At 45.6% G+C, this 21,703-nt stretch overlaps 1 protein-coding gene across 1 annotated transcript; it reads left to right on the plus strand.

The window, feature by feature from the left end:
* The first annotated feature begins 3,679 nt into the window (after positions 1–3,679).
* Positions 3,680–15,205, plus strand: ZFP3 (ZFP3 zinc finger protein). Its single transcript, XM_075561135.1, has 2 exons — positions 3,680–3,878; positions 12,769–15,205. Exon 2 carries the CDS (start codon positions 12,777–12,779, stop codon positions 14,268–14,270), a length of 1,494 nt encoding a protein of 497 aa, XP_075417250.1. The 5' UTR covers positions 3,680–3,878; positions 12,769–12,776; the 3' UTR covers positions 14,271–15,205.
* The last annotated feature ends 6,498 nt before the right edge of the window (positions 15,206–21,703 follow it).

Here is a 21,703-nt window from a genome sequence, read left to right on the forward strand (position 1 = left end):
TTTCACATTAGGTTCTCAGTGATCCAGCTGGCTCCTAAACTGGCTACTGCAGAAGAGCAGGTGATGGACAGGGGAGAGGCCAGGAGGAGAAAACTTGGCCTTTTACTATCTAATTCACAGACAAGGGATGATTCAATGAAGTCAAGCCAATATGTAGATCCGTGATTGTCAAACTTCCGTGTGCATCGGGTTTGCTAAAAACAAAGGTGAATTCCATCCCTAGTTTCTGATTCAGGGGATCTGGGGGAAGCCTGATAGTTTCCTTTTTTCCTCAGGTGCTGCTAGTTCAGAAACCACATTTGGGAAGCCCCAGACCCAGCTTATTGGTTTTCAACAACGGCTACATGTTACAGTTACCTGGAAAACCTAGACTCTGTGGGTGGCATTAGATATCAGTATCTTTGAGACCTAGGTGATTCCAATGTGCAACCAAGGCTGAGAATCACTGATGTAGGCTCTTGAGACAGAAGCCTCTCCATTAAGTGTACCTATGACCATTGGTACCTATGGCCAATTCATAGACACTCATATGTGTAAAAGAGAGCTTTATATACACGAGCAATTGAATAAATTTCTCCTTAGACTTACACAACCATGCAATGATGCCGATTGCAGGAAGATCACAGGCCAGCAGGTGGGAAGTCTTATGGATCCAGTGGTGTTAAAAACATCTCAGCACTGGCAGGGGTCCCCACATGGCTCCTCCAGCTCAGGTCCATGTGGCTTGTCAGCTGCAATGTCTCCCAGGAAGTCAGCATGTATCCCACCTCCAGAGAGCTATTTATCTCCTGAGCGACTCCAAATGAAGTCATCAAGCTGCAACCTGATTGACAAGCTAGACTCCACCCCTTTACTATTTTTAAAAAAACATTTTATTAGGGGCTCATACAACTCTTATCACAATCCATGCATATACATACATCAATTGTATAAAGCACATCTGTACATTCTTTGCCCTAATCACTCTCAAAGCATTTGCTCTCCACTTAAGCCCTCTGCATCGGGTCCTCTTTTTTTCCCCCTCCCTCCCCGCTTCCCCCCACCCCTTTACTCTTAAGTCTCAAATTGACAACAGGTTATGTAACTGCCACACAAGTTGATTCTGACTCAGAGCAACCGTAAGTTCGCGTATACAGTGTTTTCATGGCCATAGATCTTTGTAGAAGCAGACTGCTACAGCTTTCTTTCTCAGAGAGGCGGGTGAGCTCCAATTGCTGACCTTTCAGTTAGCAGCAGTGTTTAACTACAGTGCAACCAGGGCCCCTGGTGCAAGTGTAAACCCAACCTAACCACCTGCCGTTGAATTGACTCCAATTCATCGCAACCCTATCTAAGGTTTCTGAGACAGAACATCTCTATGGGAGCAGACAGCCTCTACTTAATCCTCAGGAATGGCTGGTGCATTTCTACCATTGCCCTTGCCGTTAGCAGTCCAAAGCTTACCCAACAGCAACACCAGTCCTGATAATATAAGTGTCATGTATAAAAATTAATGGGACCCAATGTTTTGCAACCATGGTCCTGCAGGTGGATAGTCTCAAAGTCTGGGCATTTCTTCCATGAGATGAATATAGCTGGCAATGACTGCAATGGAAATGTTCTCCTCGTGGACCACAGATTTGGGCAAAGTGAAGAAAGTTGAAAATAAGTTCGTGCAAAATTGTCGACAAACTCATTGGAGAAGCAAAATGATTTCTGGGCAGTCGTGAATGACTTCCGTGAGGTAGGGACCATCGATTAATCCTGGAGGTCTTCTGCAGGAGCGCTGGTGGGGTAGTGGCTGTATGATGGGCTGCCAACTGCAAGGCCCGCAGTTTCTGACCACCAGCTGCTCTGCGGGAGAAAGACTGGGTTTTCTACTCCTATAGGTTACCATCTCAGAGGAAGGCGATTTAGAACTGATTATGATGATATCTATACAATCCGTTTAAAAGCTGATTTATTTAACTATCAAAGTATATGATATGTGGACACTGTATCAAGAAAACTTATAAAAAGGGAAAAAAAGAAGAAATCAAACGGCCTGAGTGAAGAAGGAAAAGTTGCTGCTTAGAGAGCACTGAGTTTATGTTAATGGTGGTCGAATAATTTAGAAAGGCTATCAATCATGGTTGTACAACACGAAGAGTATAATCAATGGCACTGACGTTTAAATGTAGAAGTTGTTGCCGTGGAGGGTGTTTTGTGATGTATATTTTTGCCACAATTTTAAAAAATTACAAGAATAAGTCCGAGGACGAAGGAAATGTCCTAAAATTGACTGTGGTGATGATTGCACTGCTCTTTTTGCTATGAAGGAACTATTGATGGTATATGTGGATGAAGTGCCAATAAAAATTTGAAAAAGGGTCCGTCTGGAAAACTCACAAGGGCAGTTCTACCTGTCTTAGAGGGTCACTATGAGTCAGCATCGACCCGATAACACTGAGTGTTGTTTGGTGGGAGCTGTTAGCAGCCTGGGCAAGGCAACTGACCATCTGGGTGGACACTTCACAGTCTTCTCAGGTAGCTGCAGCAGCATAAGGAAATTGGGCATGGCTCAAGTGATGAATCCTGGAGCCTGTGACCGAATTCCAGTGACAACTCAAGAGAATGTGAGCCTTTCTGCTAGGCTGTGTCCTGAATACACACACAACATTCCAGGTTCCACAAACCGAGAACGTTCTCCCCTTCCCACAATTGGGCAGACAGGTGACTCAGGCTTGGCTAAGTATATGCCCCCTTTCATCTGGCCAATCATTCGTCGAGGGGTGAGCACGAGCTCCCCCCCCCCCCCCCCCCCCCGCCAAGTGACCAATTATAGTCTCATCACTGATATATGAAAGGGGTGGTGTGATTTGAGACAGGGACAAGACAGAAGGTCCTTCCACAGTGGTGGCATTTAAACCATCCGGAATGAACAAGAAGCCTGCGCTGCAGAGGAAGGGCAGTCAGCAGGTATCCGGTACAAAGGTTTTGAGACGGAAACAGGCTAGGCTTATTCAAGGGAGATAAGGGGAGTGGGAGAGCAGTTCGCACAATGAGAACAGCATCTTACACTTGCCCTTCTGTTAGCCCTGACTCATGGCGACCCCAAGCACAAACGGATCGGTCTGTCGTGGCCCACTGGGTTTTCACGGGCAGATTGTTGGAAGTAAACCGTACCCCGCCATTTCGTCGGAGTCTATTTTAGTCTGGAAACCCCACGGAAAGCGGTCTGGCGTTCTAGCAACACTTACAAGCCTCCAACGGCAGAAAGATCGTGGATGCGCACGGCGGAAAAATCGGAATCCAACCTGTGCGTGCCGCCAGGAAGGTGAGAATTCTACCACTGCCCTCCCCTTACTGCTCAAGCCTCGGACTTCAGCCCCCTGCAGGGCACCGCAGTCGTCCTCGTCGCCAGGAGATGACAGGTCGGCTTCCAGCGCTGGCAGTCGGTTCCCGGGGCCCGCGGAGCTCGGACTCAACGCCTCGCACCCAAGCGTGGGGAGCGGCGCCGGCGCGCAGAGCGGCCCGCCGCCGGGCGGAAGTGCGTCCCTGGAGCCCCTCTAGGAAGCCTGGAGGACCCGGCTGTCAGTGACCTTGGGACCCAAGGAGGCCGCGCACGGTGCAAAACGCCATCTCGGGGAGCTAGCTGGGGGCGGAGGGGAGGTGGGGCTCTGGCCAGGGAGCGCCCAGCCCAAAGCAAAGCGGGACCAAAACGAGGCGGGGTAGGCACGGCGGCCCACCTGTTCCACCCGCGGAGTGCGGCGCGCGCTGATTGGCCGAGAGCCTCCCGGGGACCGGAAGTGGCTGGGGTCCGTCTCCCGCGACGCCGAGACCACAGCTGCGGGCTCCGGGAGCGGGCGGAGCGGTGCGGGGAGCCCGAGCGGAGGGAGCGCGGGGCGGTGCGGCCTGCGGTGAGACCTCATTCCGTCAGGGCTGGGCGGGAGGAGGGCCCTGGACTCCTGACTCCCCGCCGGCGAGCGGGGCGAAAGCCCTGCGTTTAGGTCTGTTTCGGAGCCGGGTTAACTGTGTGACCTTGGCTTTCACGCTTTACGGGCCTCCATTTCCCCACCTGCCCAGGGAGGGTGTGAGGCCTGCAAAGCCAGGACCCATCCCCACTCCGCTCCCGCGCCTGCCAGCCTCAGGGGCGGCAGAAGCGGGGCACCCCTGCTGCAGCCCTGACTTGGAGACTGATGGGCGCTGTAGTCTTCTCAGATTTTCCCTCCTCAAGTAAATCGTGGGGGCGCAATGGCATCTGCCATAGCCAACATTTAGGACCCCAGTGGCAGATTGTGCCCGCTTCCGATTCATGAGGGTCAGTTATGCAAATGAGACAGCCTTGGACACAGAGTTGATAGGGCCCTCTTGATTGTGGGAACCAGGAAGGGGGTGGGCAAAGAAGACCATCATTAAATATCCAGATGGGGGAAAAACGTGTTTTTACAAATAGCTATTGACACCAGCCATGTGTCAGAGACTGCCCTAGGCTTGCTAAAGAACCAAGTTGAAAATAATTTCCTTCAAGGGCATTTTAATCCTCAGGGTATTACAGACTACTTATGGAGGCAAGACAATCACAATGTAATTTGACAAACATTTGCTCACTCTCAAAACACCATAATCAATGCTGTCAGGTGGACACCACACACAGTAGACCTGGCCCATGGATTTCCGAATTTGCAACTCTTTATGGGAGTAGAAAGCCTCATCTTTCTCCTTTAGTTAGATGAGCTGATGGTTTCGAATGGCTCACCTTGTGATTAGTAGCAGCACAACTCACCACCCACTAGGCCACCAGGGCTCCTTAAACATTTACTGGGTACTGGGGATATCAAAATGAATGACACCTCATTCCTGTGCACAGTCTAACGAAGAAAAGAGACATGAATATGAACTGTAGCCACAAAGTAGAGATGCCCAACATGACAGTATCTGCCATGGGGGTGGATATGAGGATAGAAAATGGAAGTGTCTATATTTTGTACATACTGGTTAAGAGCACAAGATGGGGAAGAGTATTTCAGGAAGTGAGAATAACCTGATCTCAAAGGGAGAGAAGCTCTAAAGAGTAAGGAATATTTCAACTGTCGGAAATCCAGTATGACTACATTTTCTGGCATTGGAGAGTATAGGACAGGTGATGGAGAAGGGAGACATGGGCCTGAGAAATCTTGTTAAGAAGTTTTTACTCTATAGGTCTTGGAAAGTGACCAGAACTATTATAAAAAGAAAGAGGTGAGAAAAGGGCCAATGGAGTGCGGGCTCAAGAGACCACGAGAGAACTTCCTCCTGCAGATGTTCGAAGACTTTGGGGAGGATGTCATTGCACGAAGTACTGAGTCTTCTTGGGTAGGACCCCGTCTTTGGAAAGTTAAGGGAAAGCCTTTGTATCTGCTAGGATGCAGATGCTTATATCTGTAAGAGACAAAACCCAACTTCAATTTGCTTTAAAATATACAAGTGTATAAGCTTGCGTAACTAGAAGTCAGTGCGATGGCAGTTCCAGGACTTCCTTTCTCTAGTACCCTGGCTCCATTTCTCCTTGATTTTCGTAGTTTTCCTGCCTTCATCAAGAGCTGGTACTTCGACAACAGCAGCAGTTCCGGGCAACAGCATACAGAGGGAGTCTCTTCCTAGGACTTTCTCAGGATGCAGGAGATTATTTCCAGAAGCTTCCAGCAAACTTCCTCAGAGTATCATTGCCCCATATGAAGTTACGTGTCCATTCCTGAACCAGTTCCTCTTGTTGCTGAAACAGTTTGGGATTAGTGTGACCCAACAGAGGCCCACTTCTGGCACTCTTGAGTGAAGTCAGATCACTTTCAAAGTGAGCAAGGCTATTTTAAATATTTTTTGCTCAGATAGCCCATAGGGTAATTTTTTAAAGTTCTGAGTTCCTCTTACACATTTGTAAGCTGACATCAAAGCATTTCATAATTTTTCATCAAAAGTGCAAATAGTTTCAATGGATGCTCTATATTTTGGCATTTCAAAAGAAAAGTTTCAAACTTTCAAGTGTCAGCCTTTGAAGCGTGACCTCATCACATTTTCCAGGACACCTCATAGTTCTGTGTGCTCACCACATTTTTTTCTGTTCTCCCCATCTATTGGCACTTCCCTAACACACGCGCACAGGCTTCATTTGCTTCCATGTTCTCCTTGAGTGGAAAACCTCTGGAGTAACATACAAAGGGACAGTTTGTTAGTAAGTGAATAATTATTGTACCTTTTGTAACTCAAAGGCGCCTGGTGGCAAAGTGTGTTACATGTTGGGTTGTGAACCGCAAGGTCAGTAGTTTGAGCCCACTAGCTGCTTCGAGGGAGAAAGATGAGTCTTTCTGTTCCCATAAAGAGCTGCAGTGTCAGAAACCCACAGGGGCAGCTCTACTCTGTCTAGATGAGTTGGAATCATTTCCATGACAGTGAGATTTTTCTTTTTTACTCAATTCTCTCTTGTTGCTCTTAATGAAAACGTAAAGATGACCTAATCAGGCCATCAGATGATCATTTAATAGTATTTTTACCATAAATCACAAAGTGATTTTTGGCATATGGTTAAAATAAATTCAAAGAAATAAACGATATTGCTCTTATCACCAAGATATTGTAAAGGTTGAATCAGATAGTTTGTGCAAGCTTGGGTCCAGTAAGAATAACTAAGTTCAGGTTGATAGGCATCACTGAAATGTGATTTTCTTTTTTAAACTTAAAAGGGTATGTGGTTAAGTATAACCTAGCTGCTCTATGTGTTCCCAGAAGTGTGGGATAAGAGGGGCATTCGAATGGAGAGCAGACGAAAACAGGTCATCGGGAAGTACAGCATTTCTGCAGTTCTAGGGCTTGATCTGATTGTAGACCGGAGCCAGGGTAGAAATGGACAGACCAGACTGAGTGCTGGGTAAGTAGGCATTAAGATCGACTGATGCACAGGTTTCCACATCTGACCAGGTATCCTCACCACCTAGGGCACATGTTCAAGACACAGATCCCTTAATTTCACCACTGACACATCTGGCTCTGAGAAGTCTGAGTTAGGATCTGGAAGTAAATGTTTAAAATAGAATTTTCAATGGATTCTTGTGCACTAACCTAGCAGGCCAAGAACCATATTTAAGAATCACTGATCTAACTAGATCTTGCTGTGACTGCAGGAACAGCTGTGAGATTAACATGACCAGCTCCCTCACAATGAGCAGGGGGTCAAGAGGGGCACAGTTGCAATTAAGAAAGATAGATAAGATAAAAGATAACAGGTGGGGTGGAGGGAGCTTCTGAAGCGTAGGCTCTCCAGGGCCCAGAACTTTATTCAAGGCAGGCTTACATACCTTTCTTGTCACGTATCCTGCATTTCGTCACAAACTCGCACACAAAGGGTTTGTAGACCATATCTCTGAAGGCAAACAAAGAAGGAAGCGTATCTGTATCCAGTTAGACTGTGGTTTGGAGGGGGGTAGCACAACACCTGCAGAATGCCTTGTTTCAACGGTTTCCCAGGGAACGGGAGAGAAATATTTATCTCTCAGACTTTAAGAGTCTCAGCTCCCTGGAAAGAGCTGACAACTTTTCCCCACAGATCTTGCCCGACCCATGGAATGTGGCGATGGTCCTGTCTTAACTTGAGGAAGGAAATAAGCTACAGGTCATCCCGTGAATGCATGCTGCTATCAGAAACCCAGGCGTCCAAGCAACAGAGTACATTGTACATCTTAAAACAATCTGCTCCCACAGCCTACCGAAGAATTTTATAGTTTTTTTGTGTGTGAATATTTTCATTCAGTATAGTTATTTTAAAGTTTCTTTCTAACTTTTAATTAGCAGGACATCTGGTTTATATTTCAGTATTTTGTGAATGAAGCTTCTGAGCTTGCTATCTTAAGTTGCATGGAAAAACCAAATGCAGAACTGACTTTAAAGCTCAGGAGACCCTATTCTGAGCCGTGGTGACCCAAGAGAGGTCTGTCTCCTTGACCTTCAAGCTGAAGACCAAGAGTGGTCAGCCTCCACTCCTGTGATGGCTCCTCTGCCCAGTCTCTCCCCAGAAGCAGTTAATTTCAGATTTAGGAAATTATGGTTGGGAAATTGCATTTAAGCCATAAGAAGAGTGTTTCGATGGGAGGATGAGGTCTAAGGTAGGACTGGGTGTGTTAGGCTAGGTTTTCTAGAGAAACAAAACCAGTGACACTTATAGATGTAAGAGAGAAATGTATATCCAGAAAGTGGCCCACAGCCACAGAGCAGGCCAGCCCAGTCTGACCCACGTCCATGGGACAGATGCTAAGCTGGAGGCTCTTCCTGACTCACATCGCTGCTGGCTGACTGACCAGGAGGCTGGATGGTGGAGGTCAGGTTGGACGAATTCAAGGTTGGCAGGCCACGGACCCAAGTCTAAAGAACCACATGCAGGGTCCAGGCCACCAGGAAGAAGCGAGTGAGTGAATTCTCCACAGTCTATTTATAGATGGCTTCAGGCTGTGACTGCAGGAAGGGCCTACTGTAATCTTCATGGAGTCGTTTACATTATGTTAGGTCACAGTATGGGTGTATGTGTGTTTGGGGGGGGGGACTTCCAGCCACACTACTGAGAATTTTAGCTCAGTGCCAGTGACACAAACCCAGAATGTCACACTAGGCTTTGGGAAAACGAACCAGATGGAGATTGGCTTTTCCTTGTATAAATGGAGATACCTGTAGATACTGTTCAACAAATGACATTAATATTGTAACACTGGAAAAGAAAAGGGAAATGATCAAGAGGGTCAGATTTAATTGGGGAAGAGTTTCTAAATTTAAGTTTTGAACTAGATTTTGAAGATGGAGAATATATACAGATCTAACCGCCTGTTATTGTATCTTGTTTTGCTGTGGACAAGTGATTTTTCCACAAGGCGTGGTACAAATGCAGGCTCTATGAAGTCTGAATTTTGTAGAGAGCTGGATGATAGATAGGAAGCAACTATAGGAGATATGAGGGTTGAAAAAAAGGGGGGGCCGGAGGAAATTGTAAGTAAATTTGTTCTTAGCTGGACATTAGAGATTCATTTTAAAAAGTACCTCCCAACTCAAGATAGTATCATTTAAAATAATAAAATTCTCTACCATGGGTACATATTATCTATAATTTTCAGTGAAAAGGAGAAGTCCAGATTTTAAAAATGCGGCTGCTAGCCAAGTTCACCGAGGTGCCCTTATTTAGAGATACTCTGGAGGAGAAGCTGTTGAAGATTCTAACCCATCTTGAAGGGTAGAATGAAGAACTTGTGAGAACAGGAGACTAGGTTCCTTCTAGATGTCTGGGCAGGGGACATTATGACAGTGATGAGCAAGGACACCGTGCAGGGTGGCAGTTGCCAGTGCCTTATGGCTGTGTGGAGGCTGCGCAGAGTAAAGGGCAGACGACTCTTACTCGATGACTCTGTTCCTTCCTGGCTCTCAGGGTTTTCTTCACTAGTTTTGTTGTTCCCTGTCTCAGTCTCTGTCTCACAACTCGGACTCTCTAGTATGGCACGCTCAGATGCCCTCCCGGTGGAGAATATGCTGCTTTGTCCCAGAGGTATACTCTTTACTCCATTCTTTCCATGTGTTTTAGAGATGTAGCAAGTTAATTAGTGACTTTCCACCTAGCTTCTGCTTTCACCATTCCATAGACTCTGATTTCACTATGGTCATCAGTGCCCACCTAACTGCTTCAGTAGACACTTTCCAGTTCCTGTTTTACTGGGTCGCTTAACTATTTTTGCCATTATTGTTAATCCTGTTTCCCAGTGACTTCATTGGTACCGTATTCTGGTTCTCCATCTTCACTAGCTAATCTGTTTGTCTTGGCAGGCTTCTTTGCATTTATCTTATCCTTGATCATCAGTGAGGGTCCCCTAGGAGACAGGAAGCTCACTCAAGCAAGATAAATTGAGGAAGGCTTATTTAGAAAGGGATTTATTGTAAATTATAAAGGTGTAGGTAAGGTGTTGAGCCCTGGTGGCTTAGTGCTTATGAGCTGGGCTGCTCACCACAAGGTCAGCAGTTCATGACCACCAGCCACTCCTTGGGAGAAAGATGAGGCTTTCTACTCCCATAAAGAGTTACAGTCTCACAAGCCCTAGGAGCAGTTCTCCCTTGTCCTACAGGGTCACCATGAGTCGGCATCAACTCAAGGGCAGCAAGTGAGTAGGGTGCTGAGGAACCTGGACCTGACAACAGGTGAATGGTCACCACCCCTAGTCCTAAAGGGGCAAAAGTAGGAGAAGTTATGGAATCTAAAGAGGATGATTAAGTAGGGTAGACTCCTTGAAAGGAGTAATGGCCTATTGAGGGACGCCATCAGCCCAAGGCGACCTCGCAGGAAGGAACCAGAAGAATGTGAGGAGTCTTAAAGAGTTCACGAAAAAATACAATTAGGGGAGGGAGGGAGGGGGAAAAAGAGGACCTGATGCAAGGGCTTAAGTGGAGAGCAAATGCCTTGAGAATGATTGGGGCAGGGAATGTATACATGTGCTTTATACAATTGATGTATGTATATGTATGGATTGTGATAAGAGTTGTATGAGTCCCTAATAAAATGTAAAAAAAGAAAAGAGGAGAAAAAAATGATTAGGGCAAAGACTGTACAGATGTGCTTTATACAATTGATGTATGTATATGTATGAACTGTGATAAGAATTGTATGAGCCCCAATAAATTGTTAAAAAAAAAGAAAAAAAAAAGAGAATTAAAAGACAATGGATATTTTCCCATGAACACTTTAAAACCCTCTCACCTAACTATTTTGCTTAATCCTAGTCTTCTGGGCTCCACATTGGTGAGTTGCACTTGGAAGCCTGTACCTGTTGATATGCAGGTTAGCCTTCTGGGGCAGACTGGAGAAAAGGGGAGAGAAGGTGTGGAAGAGGAAATCTTTACCCCTAGTCCTGACGACTGAGCTTAGACACATGCTTTGACGGATTCCTTCATACCATGATGAGTGTCCTTGGCTCAGCTTGTCTAAAACATTCCATCCTTCATCTTCCCTCCTAAACTAGCTCCTCCTCCAGCATTCCCAATCTCACTTGGTGTCACTACTATGCGAGGGCCATCAGCTTGGTTCCAACTCACATCTACTCCGTGTACAGCACCTGGGAACACTGCCTGGCCCGGCATCATCCTTACAATCAGTCCTCGCTTGAACCCGTTGTAGCCACGTGTCAATTCATTTAGTTGAGGTCTTCATCTTTTCATGGACCCTCTTCTTCAGCAAGCATGATGTCCCTGAGGGACAGAGTCCCTCCTCCTGACAAGTCCAAAGTACTTGAGACAGCATTCTGGTCACGCTTCTTCCAAGACAGATGTGTTCATTTTTGTGGCAGGCCAGGGTATATTTCATATTCTTGCCAACACCATAACTCAAAGGCATCTGTTCTCCATCTTCCCTATTCACGCTACAGCTTTTACGCGCAGATGTAATATTCCTTGAAAATACCATGGTTTGGATCAGGTGCATTTCAGTCTTTAGGCACACTTGAGGTAAAGTGACGTCTTTACCTTTAGACACTTGCACAGATTTGCCGAAGGCCGGACCTCGTTTGACTTTCTGACTGCCGCTTCCATGGACAAGTAGAATGAAATCCTGACAATGGTGGGATTTTCTTTGTTCATTGTCATGTTGCTTATTGATCTAGTGGTAATTTTTGTTTTCTTGATGTTGAGGTATAATACATAGTGAAGGCTGTAGTCTTTGGTGTTCATGACTAAAAGCTTCAAGTCTTCTGCTTATAGCAAGCAAGGTTGTACCACCTACTTATCACAAGTTAATGAGTCTTCCTCTAATTTCAAAGCAGTGTTTTCCATGTAGCCCAACTTCTCTGATTATTTGCTGAGTATACTGATAGAATACATTTGGGGTTAGAATACAACCCTGACTCACACCTTTCCTGAGTTTTAAACCTCTGAAGTAGTCCCTTGCTCTGTTCAAACAACTGTCTCTTGGTCCATATACAGGTTCCACATGATAACAGTACTATCTCTGCTCTGTAAAGCACCACGTGACTGGACTGAGTAGTTTTTGTACTCATTTTCTGTATAAACCAAAAAGTTATTCCGATTAACTTGATTTTTTTAAATTGTGATAAAAGTATACATAAAAGTCACTCACCAACTCAACAGTATCCATGTGTACAGTTCATTGGTCTTCATTACATTCTTCAAGTTTACCACCAGTGTCACTGTGCTTTTCCAAATGATTCTACCACAAATGGCATAGACTCGCTGCCCCTAAACAAGCTCCCTTCCCACCTGCTTATTCCAGTATCTTTGCTTACATCATATGTGAGATCATACAATATTGGATCTTTTGCAAGTGACTTATTTGACCTAGCATAACCTAACTTGCCAGTTTTTACATACATACACACACACACACACAACCCAATCGCCCAATCTTTTCCATATCCCATCTATTACTTTGGATATGACTTTCCTTAAACATTTTTCTTATCAACTTCAGGTTCCACCCCAACTCTATTAATATTAAGTAGTTTTTTTAAATATTAAGTAGTTTTTAACAACATTTCTTTGTAGCATCTGTTTCCTATTTCCATAATTTTTTTTCTTTCATCATTTCTCCCATCCTTTTTAGCCATTGTCTGCTCATTGTTCAGCATGTGCACCATAATTCTAAATCTCCTGTGCATCAACGGCTAATTTGACTAATCATTGGACTAATTACAGAGACTATTTTTGAGTAGTGTCAGAACCATGTCAAAGCTCTATACTCTAGGTGTTAGCTTCATTTAAATATGATAAATCATGTTACATGCTTCCCTTCTCTCATTTCAGATTGTGAGATGGGGACTGAGAACAAGGTGATTCCCAAGGAAGAGATTTCTGAAGATTGTGAATCACACGGGGCAATACTAGAAAAACTTCCAAAAGTGGTTTACCAAGGAGTAGTATGTGAAAAGTACAGGTTAGACGGAGAGTCAAGAGAGTCCAAAGAAGACATTTTGGAGCAAATCTCTCCTCAGGAGAGAGATTTTGCACCAGAGTTGATTATCTGTAAGAAATCACCCTCTGGTCAGAAAGATGAGTATAATGAGTTCGAGAGAGGCCGTAGTCCCAGCCCCAATCTGGTTGTAGCTCAGGGAGCAGCTGCAGTAGAAGGAGTTAGCACATTTGCTACCTCTGGTCGAAGTTTCTTAGAGAATTCAGAGCTCAACAAAATACAGAGGAACTCGGTGGGAGAAAAACCTCATACATGTAAAGAGTGTGGGAAAGCCTTCAATCAGAACTCCCACCTTATCCAGCACATGAGAGTTCACAGTGGAGAGAAGCCTTTTGAATGCAAAGAATGTGGAAAGACATTTGGAACTAACTCAAGCCTTCGGAGGCACCTGAGAATCCATGCTGGAGAGAAACCTTTTGCTTGCAACCAATGTGGAAAGGCCTTCATTCAGAGTTCACATCTCATCCATCATCATAGAATTCATACTGGCGAGAGACCATATAAGTGTGAAGAATGTGGTAAAGCCTTCAGTCAGAATTCAGCCCTTATTCTGCATCAGAGAATCCACACTGGAGAGAAACCTTATGAATGCAATGAATGTGGGAAGACCTTCAGGGTGAGCTCACAGCTTATTCAGCACCAGAGAATTCATACCGAAGAACGATATCATGAGTGTAATGAATGTGGCAAAGCCTTCAAGCATAGTTCGGGCCTCATTAGACACCAGAAAATTCATACTGGAGAGAAACCCTATTTGTGTAAAGAATGTGGGAAAGGCTTCGGTCAGAGTTCTGAACTCATCCGGCATCAAAGAATCCACACTGGGGACAAACCCTATGAGTGTAATGAATGTGGGAAAACTTTCGGTCAGAACTCAGAAATTATTAGACATATTAGAATCCACACCGGTGAGAAACCTTATGTGTGTAAGGAATGTGGGAAGGCCTTCAGGGGCAACTCAGAACTTCTGAGACACGAGAGAATTCACACAGGAGAGAAACCCTATGAATGCTTTGAGTGTGGGAAGGCTTTCCGACGGACCTCTCACCTTCTTGTCCACCAGAGGATTCATACTGGAGAGAAGCCCCATCAGTGTAACGAATGCGCAAGGACCTTCTGGGACAACTCCGAGCTGCTTCTCCATCAGAAAATCCACTTCGGAGAGAAGCCTTACGAGTGTAGCGTGTGTGAAAAAACATTCCGCCAGCACTCCCAGCTGATCACACACCAGCGGACCCACACTGGAGAGAAGCCGTATGGGTGTCAAGAATGTCGGAAGACATTTAGTCGGAGCTCTCACCTTCTCAGACACCAAAGTGTTCACTGCGTGGAATGATCTGCAGAGTGCGAAAGCTTTCTGTGGAAAAGGGTCAAGCTTAGGAATTTGCTCACGATCTGCTCCCAGGTCTCAGAAAAAAAAAAAGAATGCCCAGAATTTCCTGTGTCCTTCCACTGATTTTTATCTAAATAGTTGGTCGAAAGGAGAAGGTACTTTTATAAGCTATTCATTGAGAAATTTCAGTGTATCGCATCAGATTATAAAAGCTGTTTCAGGTCTTAATTCTCCTCTTGCCCTTGTTCATTTCCTTCCTCCCCCTCCCCCAGTGGGTTACACAGCATCAGGGGTCTGTACCAATCATTTAGCCTAATTTGTTACCATACTCATCAGGGAAAGTGAGTGAATTTGATTCCACCACTTCCTAAAAAGGACAAAGTTGATTCGCTGAATGTCTCCCCTGGAATGTTAATGTTAAGCAGCCATGGCCTAAGACACATCTCATCCTCCTGTTAAATTTAGTCTCTTTTTAGCCTTAAACAACTCACATCAAGTTTTCTTTAGAAACATGGCAGCACTGATGAAACAGGAATCTTGAGCCATTTGATGTCTCCTGTGAGGTTTCCTCATGGTTCCATGATAGAGGAAGCTGACAGGCAATTTACAGGATTGCATGTGAGCACCCTGAGAATTCTGCAGGGTTGGTTAAATAAAGCCAGTGGATAAATACTTGAGGCCCGGCTTCTCAGTGGCAGGCAGAAGCAGCTCCTTGGCAGCTGCTCCCACTCTAGAGTTGCTTTGACTGACAGAAGAAATGTGCAGCACTGACTCTTGGTCCCAGTTCCCTCCAGTGTTTATAGATTACATGTCATGATGTAGCAGAGAGGACTGTGTGCTTCACCCTCTCCAGACCCCTGACCACAGTGACCAGCCAACTCAACTGAGTGATCAGGGTCTAGTCTTGCCAAGGCACTTAGGCTCTCATGATCTGAACCCTGCTGTTGGTGGGGGTGGGCATGGGGGAGCTCTGGTTTGTGGTAGACAAGGATGGGATGGCCCCTTCTCCAATTGTCCCTTGACTTGGGGATTCTCAACACCTCTGATTTTTCTGTTTTCCTGTATTTCTCCTTTGAGAAAATCAGGATGTTGAACAGGTTCAACCCTCTGCTGAGAATTTTCATTTCCACCCCAGAGACACTGAATCAGGATCTATGGTTTAATAAGATCCCCACAAGAATATGCAGAAGATTATACATACACATAATCACCTAGGAATCTTGTTAATATGTAGATTCTGATTCAGTCTATTGGGTGGAAAGGCACATTTCATTAGGGGGTCAAAACAGAATGTACTGGTTTGAAGCTCTGGTGGAAACACCCCCCCCCCCCGCCCCGTTGTTTTTTTTCTAAGACAGTGAGTGCTAGTGGGAATTGCACTGAGGGATTCAAGTAGACCTGGTCTGGCCTTTCAGTTATGCACTTGACTCGCCTGGTTCCTGACTATTTCAATGTGACTGGAACCGATCTCTGAAGTTTCAGCCAGGCCAATAGTTTTTTGATTTTTAAAAAACCATCTCTATTTGTTTTCAGTGTTGTGCGATCGTTACGGCATCAATACTAAGGACTAATCATTAGGTGAGTGCTCACTGCGTGCCTGGCACAGTGCCAGAACGTTGCGGGCATTAAGTTTTGACAGCATCTCTGGTGAAGGCACACGTTGAAATGGCGCCATTGAGAGCTGATTTACCTCGTAAAGCTCCCCTGTTTAAAGTACGAACAATACATTTTAGCTTCAGTGTTGTACAACTACCCGGGATGTGGTTGCCTCATTTAAAAGGTAAGGAAATTGAAGCAGGGATAGATTGGAGGGATAAGTGACTTACCCAACACCACAGAGCTGATGCTAGAGCCAAGACGCCCCTCTGATGTGTCCTCTTAACTGCTGTGCTAGGCTGTGGAGGAGATGTATTTCAGAGTTTATGGGAAATGTACATTTTCAATCAGTTATTAGATGAAATGCAGTTTGATTTAAGTCCGAAACAGCTGGCCACAGCCAAGACCATAGAGTTGGTTTCTTCTTTCCCAGTCTAGGTGTTCTCCCACGTCCCTAGCCGTGGCCTGAAAAAATACGCACTTGAGCCGCTGACTGCATCCTGTTCCCACATCCTTCCAGCTTCTCCTCCTTCTAGCAGTCACATTCTTAGCAGGGAAGGTTCTTTGAGTGTTCATCTTTGCTCCTGTAATCATGGCTCAAGCTCAATTTGTACCCAGTCCGAACTTTCTCACTTCAAGAAGCTTGCATGCTACTTGTCCCTGTAATTTCTGGTTCTTGTGTACGCATATTTCATTTCCATGCCCCCCCCCTTTGTTAACCCTGATATGAAACTCAGCACCTCCTCAAGGTCTTCACAAATAATTCAGTCACTCAACCACATGGCCACGAGTAATTTAGATTTTACTGAAGATGCTGAGTAAAAGGTAGAGCGGGGTTCGTATGTATACATGTTATTCTCATAAGTCCCTTGACCCAATGCCACAGAAGGGTTTTCTCTCTGTCTTCCCCGTCTCAGGGCTCAGTTACCCCAGCTCCCTTTTTTCCTGCCAGGTATCTCCCTCTCAGTTATATTTTTAAACCCATCACTGCTCTGCAAAACAAAAGACTCATTAATAATCGACTCATTCCTACATAGGCAATTTAGTAGCCATGTCTTTAAGAAAGAAGGTGTCATGCATCACATGTCCCAAGAAGAATCTCAACTAGTCCTTTCCCAAGAGTAATTCTGGTGAATACAAATGTCTCCATCTTACACACACGCACCTCGTAACCTTCCTCGTGTCACCCAGTTAGTTGTCTCAGGGAGATATTCCTCTGCTACTTGATGCCTCTTTCTTAGTTTTACTTGGGAGCCAAAGTCAGGACTCCCCAAGTCATAAACATAGAAATAACAAGAGTTTTTGGCAACTATGGCTAAGTACATCTACCTTCTCTAAACTTTAGGTAAATAAAAGCATTTCATTACGATTTTACTGAGTTGATGCCTTTTCAATGTTTATTATTCCAGGACCACATTGTGTTTCATTAGAGTCTCCGTATGCCATTAGATGCCAGTTTCATCCTCACCCTGATGTTTCCCTCTTACAGCTAGCAACCCGACAGTTCTCACTCCTAGCGACCCTGTCAGGGGAAGCCAGCCCCTAACACATCATTATGGTCCGGTAGGCGTAATTGTACTGCGATAATAAGTAAAGATCATAGTAAAGTCATAGAGAGCATGAGAGATAGAAGTGAAATATTGAAATAAATGGAGTCAGACACGATTCATGGTAGTATGCTCACCTCAGCCCCACTCGGTGGTCCACGTGGAGGGAGAGAGAGATCTGTCCTATAGGTAATACAGTAATGAGAGGGGGTGGTCTAGGGACATACACGCAATAGGAAGAGAAGGAATTGGGGATATGCATGTGACAAGATGGGCGGATCCTAGATTTAGGATGGCAGCTTAACTTTGACCTATTCTCTAGATCTCTGTAGGAACCATTATCAGCAGGGTGTAAATCCTACCTACTGGAACCAGATAGATGACTGCAGGCGTCCATTGTCTTTAACAGCAGGGACTGGGGCCTACTGCCATCTGGAAACTGATCGCCCTCAGGGAGGATGCCTGTGAGCATCTGACCTCCCCCCACACAACCCCATCTTGCTGCAGGTCTTCCTCTTTTTCAATGACCGACCATGCTGTTAGCCTGTGGTTTTACCTAAGCTATTCCCTCTGCCTTCCCATTTGTTGAAATCCTTCATTCTCCACAGCAGGACACTGCTACCAATTTTGAGTTTGGAATCCCTTAAACCAAATGTTTCTCAAATCAGGGCCCAGAATTTTTCTGGAGGTGTGTGTGTGTGTGTATTCCAAAAAGGTTCACAGACTTAAAGTAACGGAAAGTCTCCATGAACTTTTTGAAGCCTATGTATATACATATATAATTTGCAGGGAGAAAGAAGAGGCCTTCACCGCCCATAAAGATTTACACATCGGAAACCCAGAGGGTCAGTTCTATCCTACCCTATAGGGTCATTATGAGTAGGAATCATTGTGATGGCAGTGAGTTTGGTTTGGGGATATAATTTACATTGACCCCAACTTTTTTTTAACGTTTTATTAGGGGCTTATACAGCTCCTATCACAATCCATACATACATCACTTGTGTAAAACACATCTGTACATTCATTGCCCTCATCATTTTCAAAGCATTTGCTCTCCACTTAAGCCCTTGGCATCAGGTCCTCTTTTTCCCCCCTCCCTGCTCCCCCCTCCCTCATGAGCCCTTGATAATTTATAAATTATTATTTTGTCATATCTTGCCCTGTCTGACGTCTCCCTTCACCCCCCTTTCTGTTGTCCATCCCCCAGGGAGGAGGTCACATGTAGATCCTTGTAATCGGTTCCTTCTTTCCAACCTACTCTCCCTTTACCCTCCCAGTATCGCCACTCACACCACTGGTCCTGAAGGTATCATCCGCCCTGGATTCCAGCTCCTATCTGCAGCTCCTGTCTGCACCAGTGTACATCCTCTGGTCTAGCCAGACTTGCAAGATAGAATTTGGATCATGATAGTGGGGGCAGGGGTGGGGCAGGAAGGAAGCATTTAGGAACTAGAGGAAAGCTGTATTCTTCATCTGTGCTACATTGCACCCTGACTGACTCATCTCTTCCCCTAGACCCCTCTGCAAGGGGATCTCCAGTGACAAATGGGCTTTGGGTCTCCACTCTGCACTTCCCACTTCATTCACTATGGTAAGATTTTTTTGTTCTGATAATGCTTTATACCTGATCCCTTCGACATCTCGTGATTGCACAGGCTGGTGTGCTTCTTCCATGTGGGCTTTGTTGCTTCTGAGATAGATGGTCACTTGCTTACCTTCAAGCCTTTAAGACCCCAGACACTATACCTTTTGATAGCCAGGCACCATCGGCTTCTTTCGCCACATTTGCTTATGCACCTGTTTGTCCTCAGCGATCATATCATGGAGGTGTGCACCCAGTGATATGATTCTTTGATGCCTGATAACTGATTCCTTCGGAACCACGTGGGCTTTGTTGCTTCTGAGCTAGATGGCTGCTTGTTTACCTTCAAGCCTTTAAGACCCCTGGCATCATCAGCTTTCTTCACCATATTTGCTTGTTCACCCGCTTTGGCTTCAGTGGTTGTGTTGGGAGGGTGAGCATCATAGAATGCCAATTTAATAGAAGAAAATATTCTTGCATTGAGGGAGTGCTTGAGTAGAGGCCCAATGACATCGACCCCCAACTTATGGTGACATCATGTGTGTGAGAGTAGAACTCCATTGGGCTTTCAAGTGGCCGAGTTTTTAGAAGTAGATTGACAGCCTTTCTTCCAAGGTGCCTCTTGGTGAATCCCAATCTCCAACCTCTTGCTTAGCAACAGGGCATGTTAACCCTTTGCACCACTCAGGAACTGACTATATGCACACATTCATGTAAGTATAGCATTTTTTTCCCTATCAACCAACTACTAAGATATCAGAGCTGATGTTAATTTGGGGGCTACTCTCTTTACCGCATGTCCTAAGTTTCCCCTGGCAGGTTCTGAGGTCAGAGGTCTTTTGCCAGGAAAGCTCTGCCTAATAAAATGTGCACGCAATTCAGGGAACTCGTAGACCACCAGAAAGCACCGTTTACAGACATCTGCAGCCCTTCACACGTTTAAAAAGACAACAACAAAAGACCCCTTTGACCTAAAAAAAAAAATAACCAAGTAGCAATCCCACTTCCTGTAACCCTCAGCTTTGGGGATGTGGCTATGTTAAAATGACCCACCTGGGTGATCCCTGAGAAATAGCGGGAGCTGAACCTCCTGCCTCTGGAAAGGTCAGACACAGAGGGGGGACTTCAAGTGCTAGGTGCAAGGCATAAAGACTAGGCGATCTGCAGGGCCTGAAACCACCTGCAGCGTTGCGTGCTGTGGAGCAGGGAGAGAGGGCCTCAACTCATCCTGGCCCACCTCTCCCCAGGCTAAGAGCTCGGAGGGACCCAGGTAGCTTGGGGGTTTCGAAGGACTGGCGGAACCCTCTGCTTCCCAGGCCCGTCCCTGGGAACCTCACTGGCCTCTTGCACATCCCACCCCAGACTTTGTCCAGCTCCAAGCTCCTTGGCAGTACCGGTAACTGGCACTCTCCTTTTCGCTCTTTTTATAAAGTGCTTTTCACGTAGCGCTTAACTCTTGCAGATTCAGCTCTGAAGACGTACCGGGGCTCTGACGAGCTAGCATGCATCCCCAGATGTCTACCTGCCTAGAGGAGGGGGACAGGGACAGTGGGCAGCTCTGGGGACAGGAGAACCCTTGCCTTGGTCTCCTTTCACCTGCTGGTGAGACCTGGAGTTTAGCTACCAGTCCGATTTCTGGGAGGAGAGCAGTGCGCGGATTGGTTGATTGGTTAGGATCCTTGGTAGCTTTTTGCCTTTGATCCATGGTATTGGAAAGCTGAGCCAGACCTTCCAAGTCAAGGCCGCAAGCTGGGCAACAGCCTTGCTTTCAGCTCGAGTTGTATCTTTTATCACGACATTTTGCTTCCTAGTGTGAGAATCATTTACCCACTTGCCCACATATTTGCAAAGTTCCAGCTGCTTTGGGACTTCTAATCAGGTCTATTAAAATATTTATTTAACAATGAATTCTTCCCATTTAACCTGAGTGGGAAAGAATCAACTCAAGGCACTGCAGCATGCTGGGTTGGCTTTAAGAAGAAGGTAGTATCCTCTGAGACTGAAAGACTAAGAAGCAAATGTGGTGAAGAAAGCTGATGGTGCCCGGCTATCAAGAGATATAGCCTCTGGGGTCTTAATGGCTTGAAGATAAACAAGTAGTCATCTAGCTGAGAAGCAACAAAGCCCACATGGAAGAAGCACACCAACCTGTGTAAGCATGAGGTGTCCATGGGATCAGGTATCAGGCATCAAAGACTCAGAACAAACAATCATATCGATGTGAATGAGGGGGAGCCCAGAATGGAGACCCCAGGCCCATCTGTAGACAGTTGGACACCCCCTTACAGAAGGGTCACAGGAAGAGATGATCCAGCCAGGGTGTCGTATAGTACTGATAAAACATACAACATTCCTCTAGTTCTTTAATGCTTCCTCCCCCCCTCCCCATCATGACCTCAATCCTACCTTACAAATCCGACTAGACCAGAGCATGTATAGATAAGAGCTCTTGACACAATGGAATCCAGGACAGATTGTCCCTCAGGAACAATAATGGTAGTAGCGATACCATGAGAGTAGGGGGAAGGTGGGAGTAGAAAAGGGGAACAGATCGCAATGATCGATGTATAACCCCCTCATCCCCACCCCAGGGGGAAGAACAACAGAAACATGGGTGAAGGGAGACAGCGGATGGTGTAAGATATGAAGTTAATAATAATCTATACTGTATCAAGGGTTCATGAGGGTGAGGGAGGGAAAAATGAGGA

The sequence above is a fragment of the Tenrec ecaudatus genome, chromosome 10 (genome assembly GCF_050624435.1).
Source record: "Tenrec ecaudatus isolate mTenEca1 chromosome 10, mTenEca1.hap1, whole genome shotgun sequence".
NCBI lineage: Eukaryota > Metazoa > Chordata > Mammalia > Afrosoricida > Tenrecidae > Tenrec > Tenrec ecaudatus.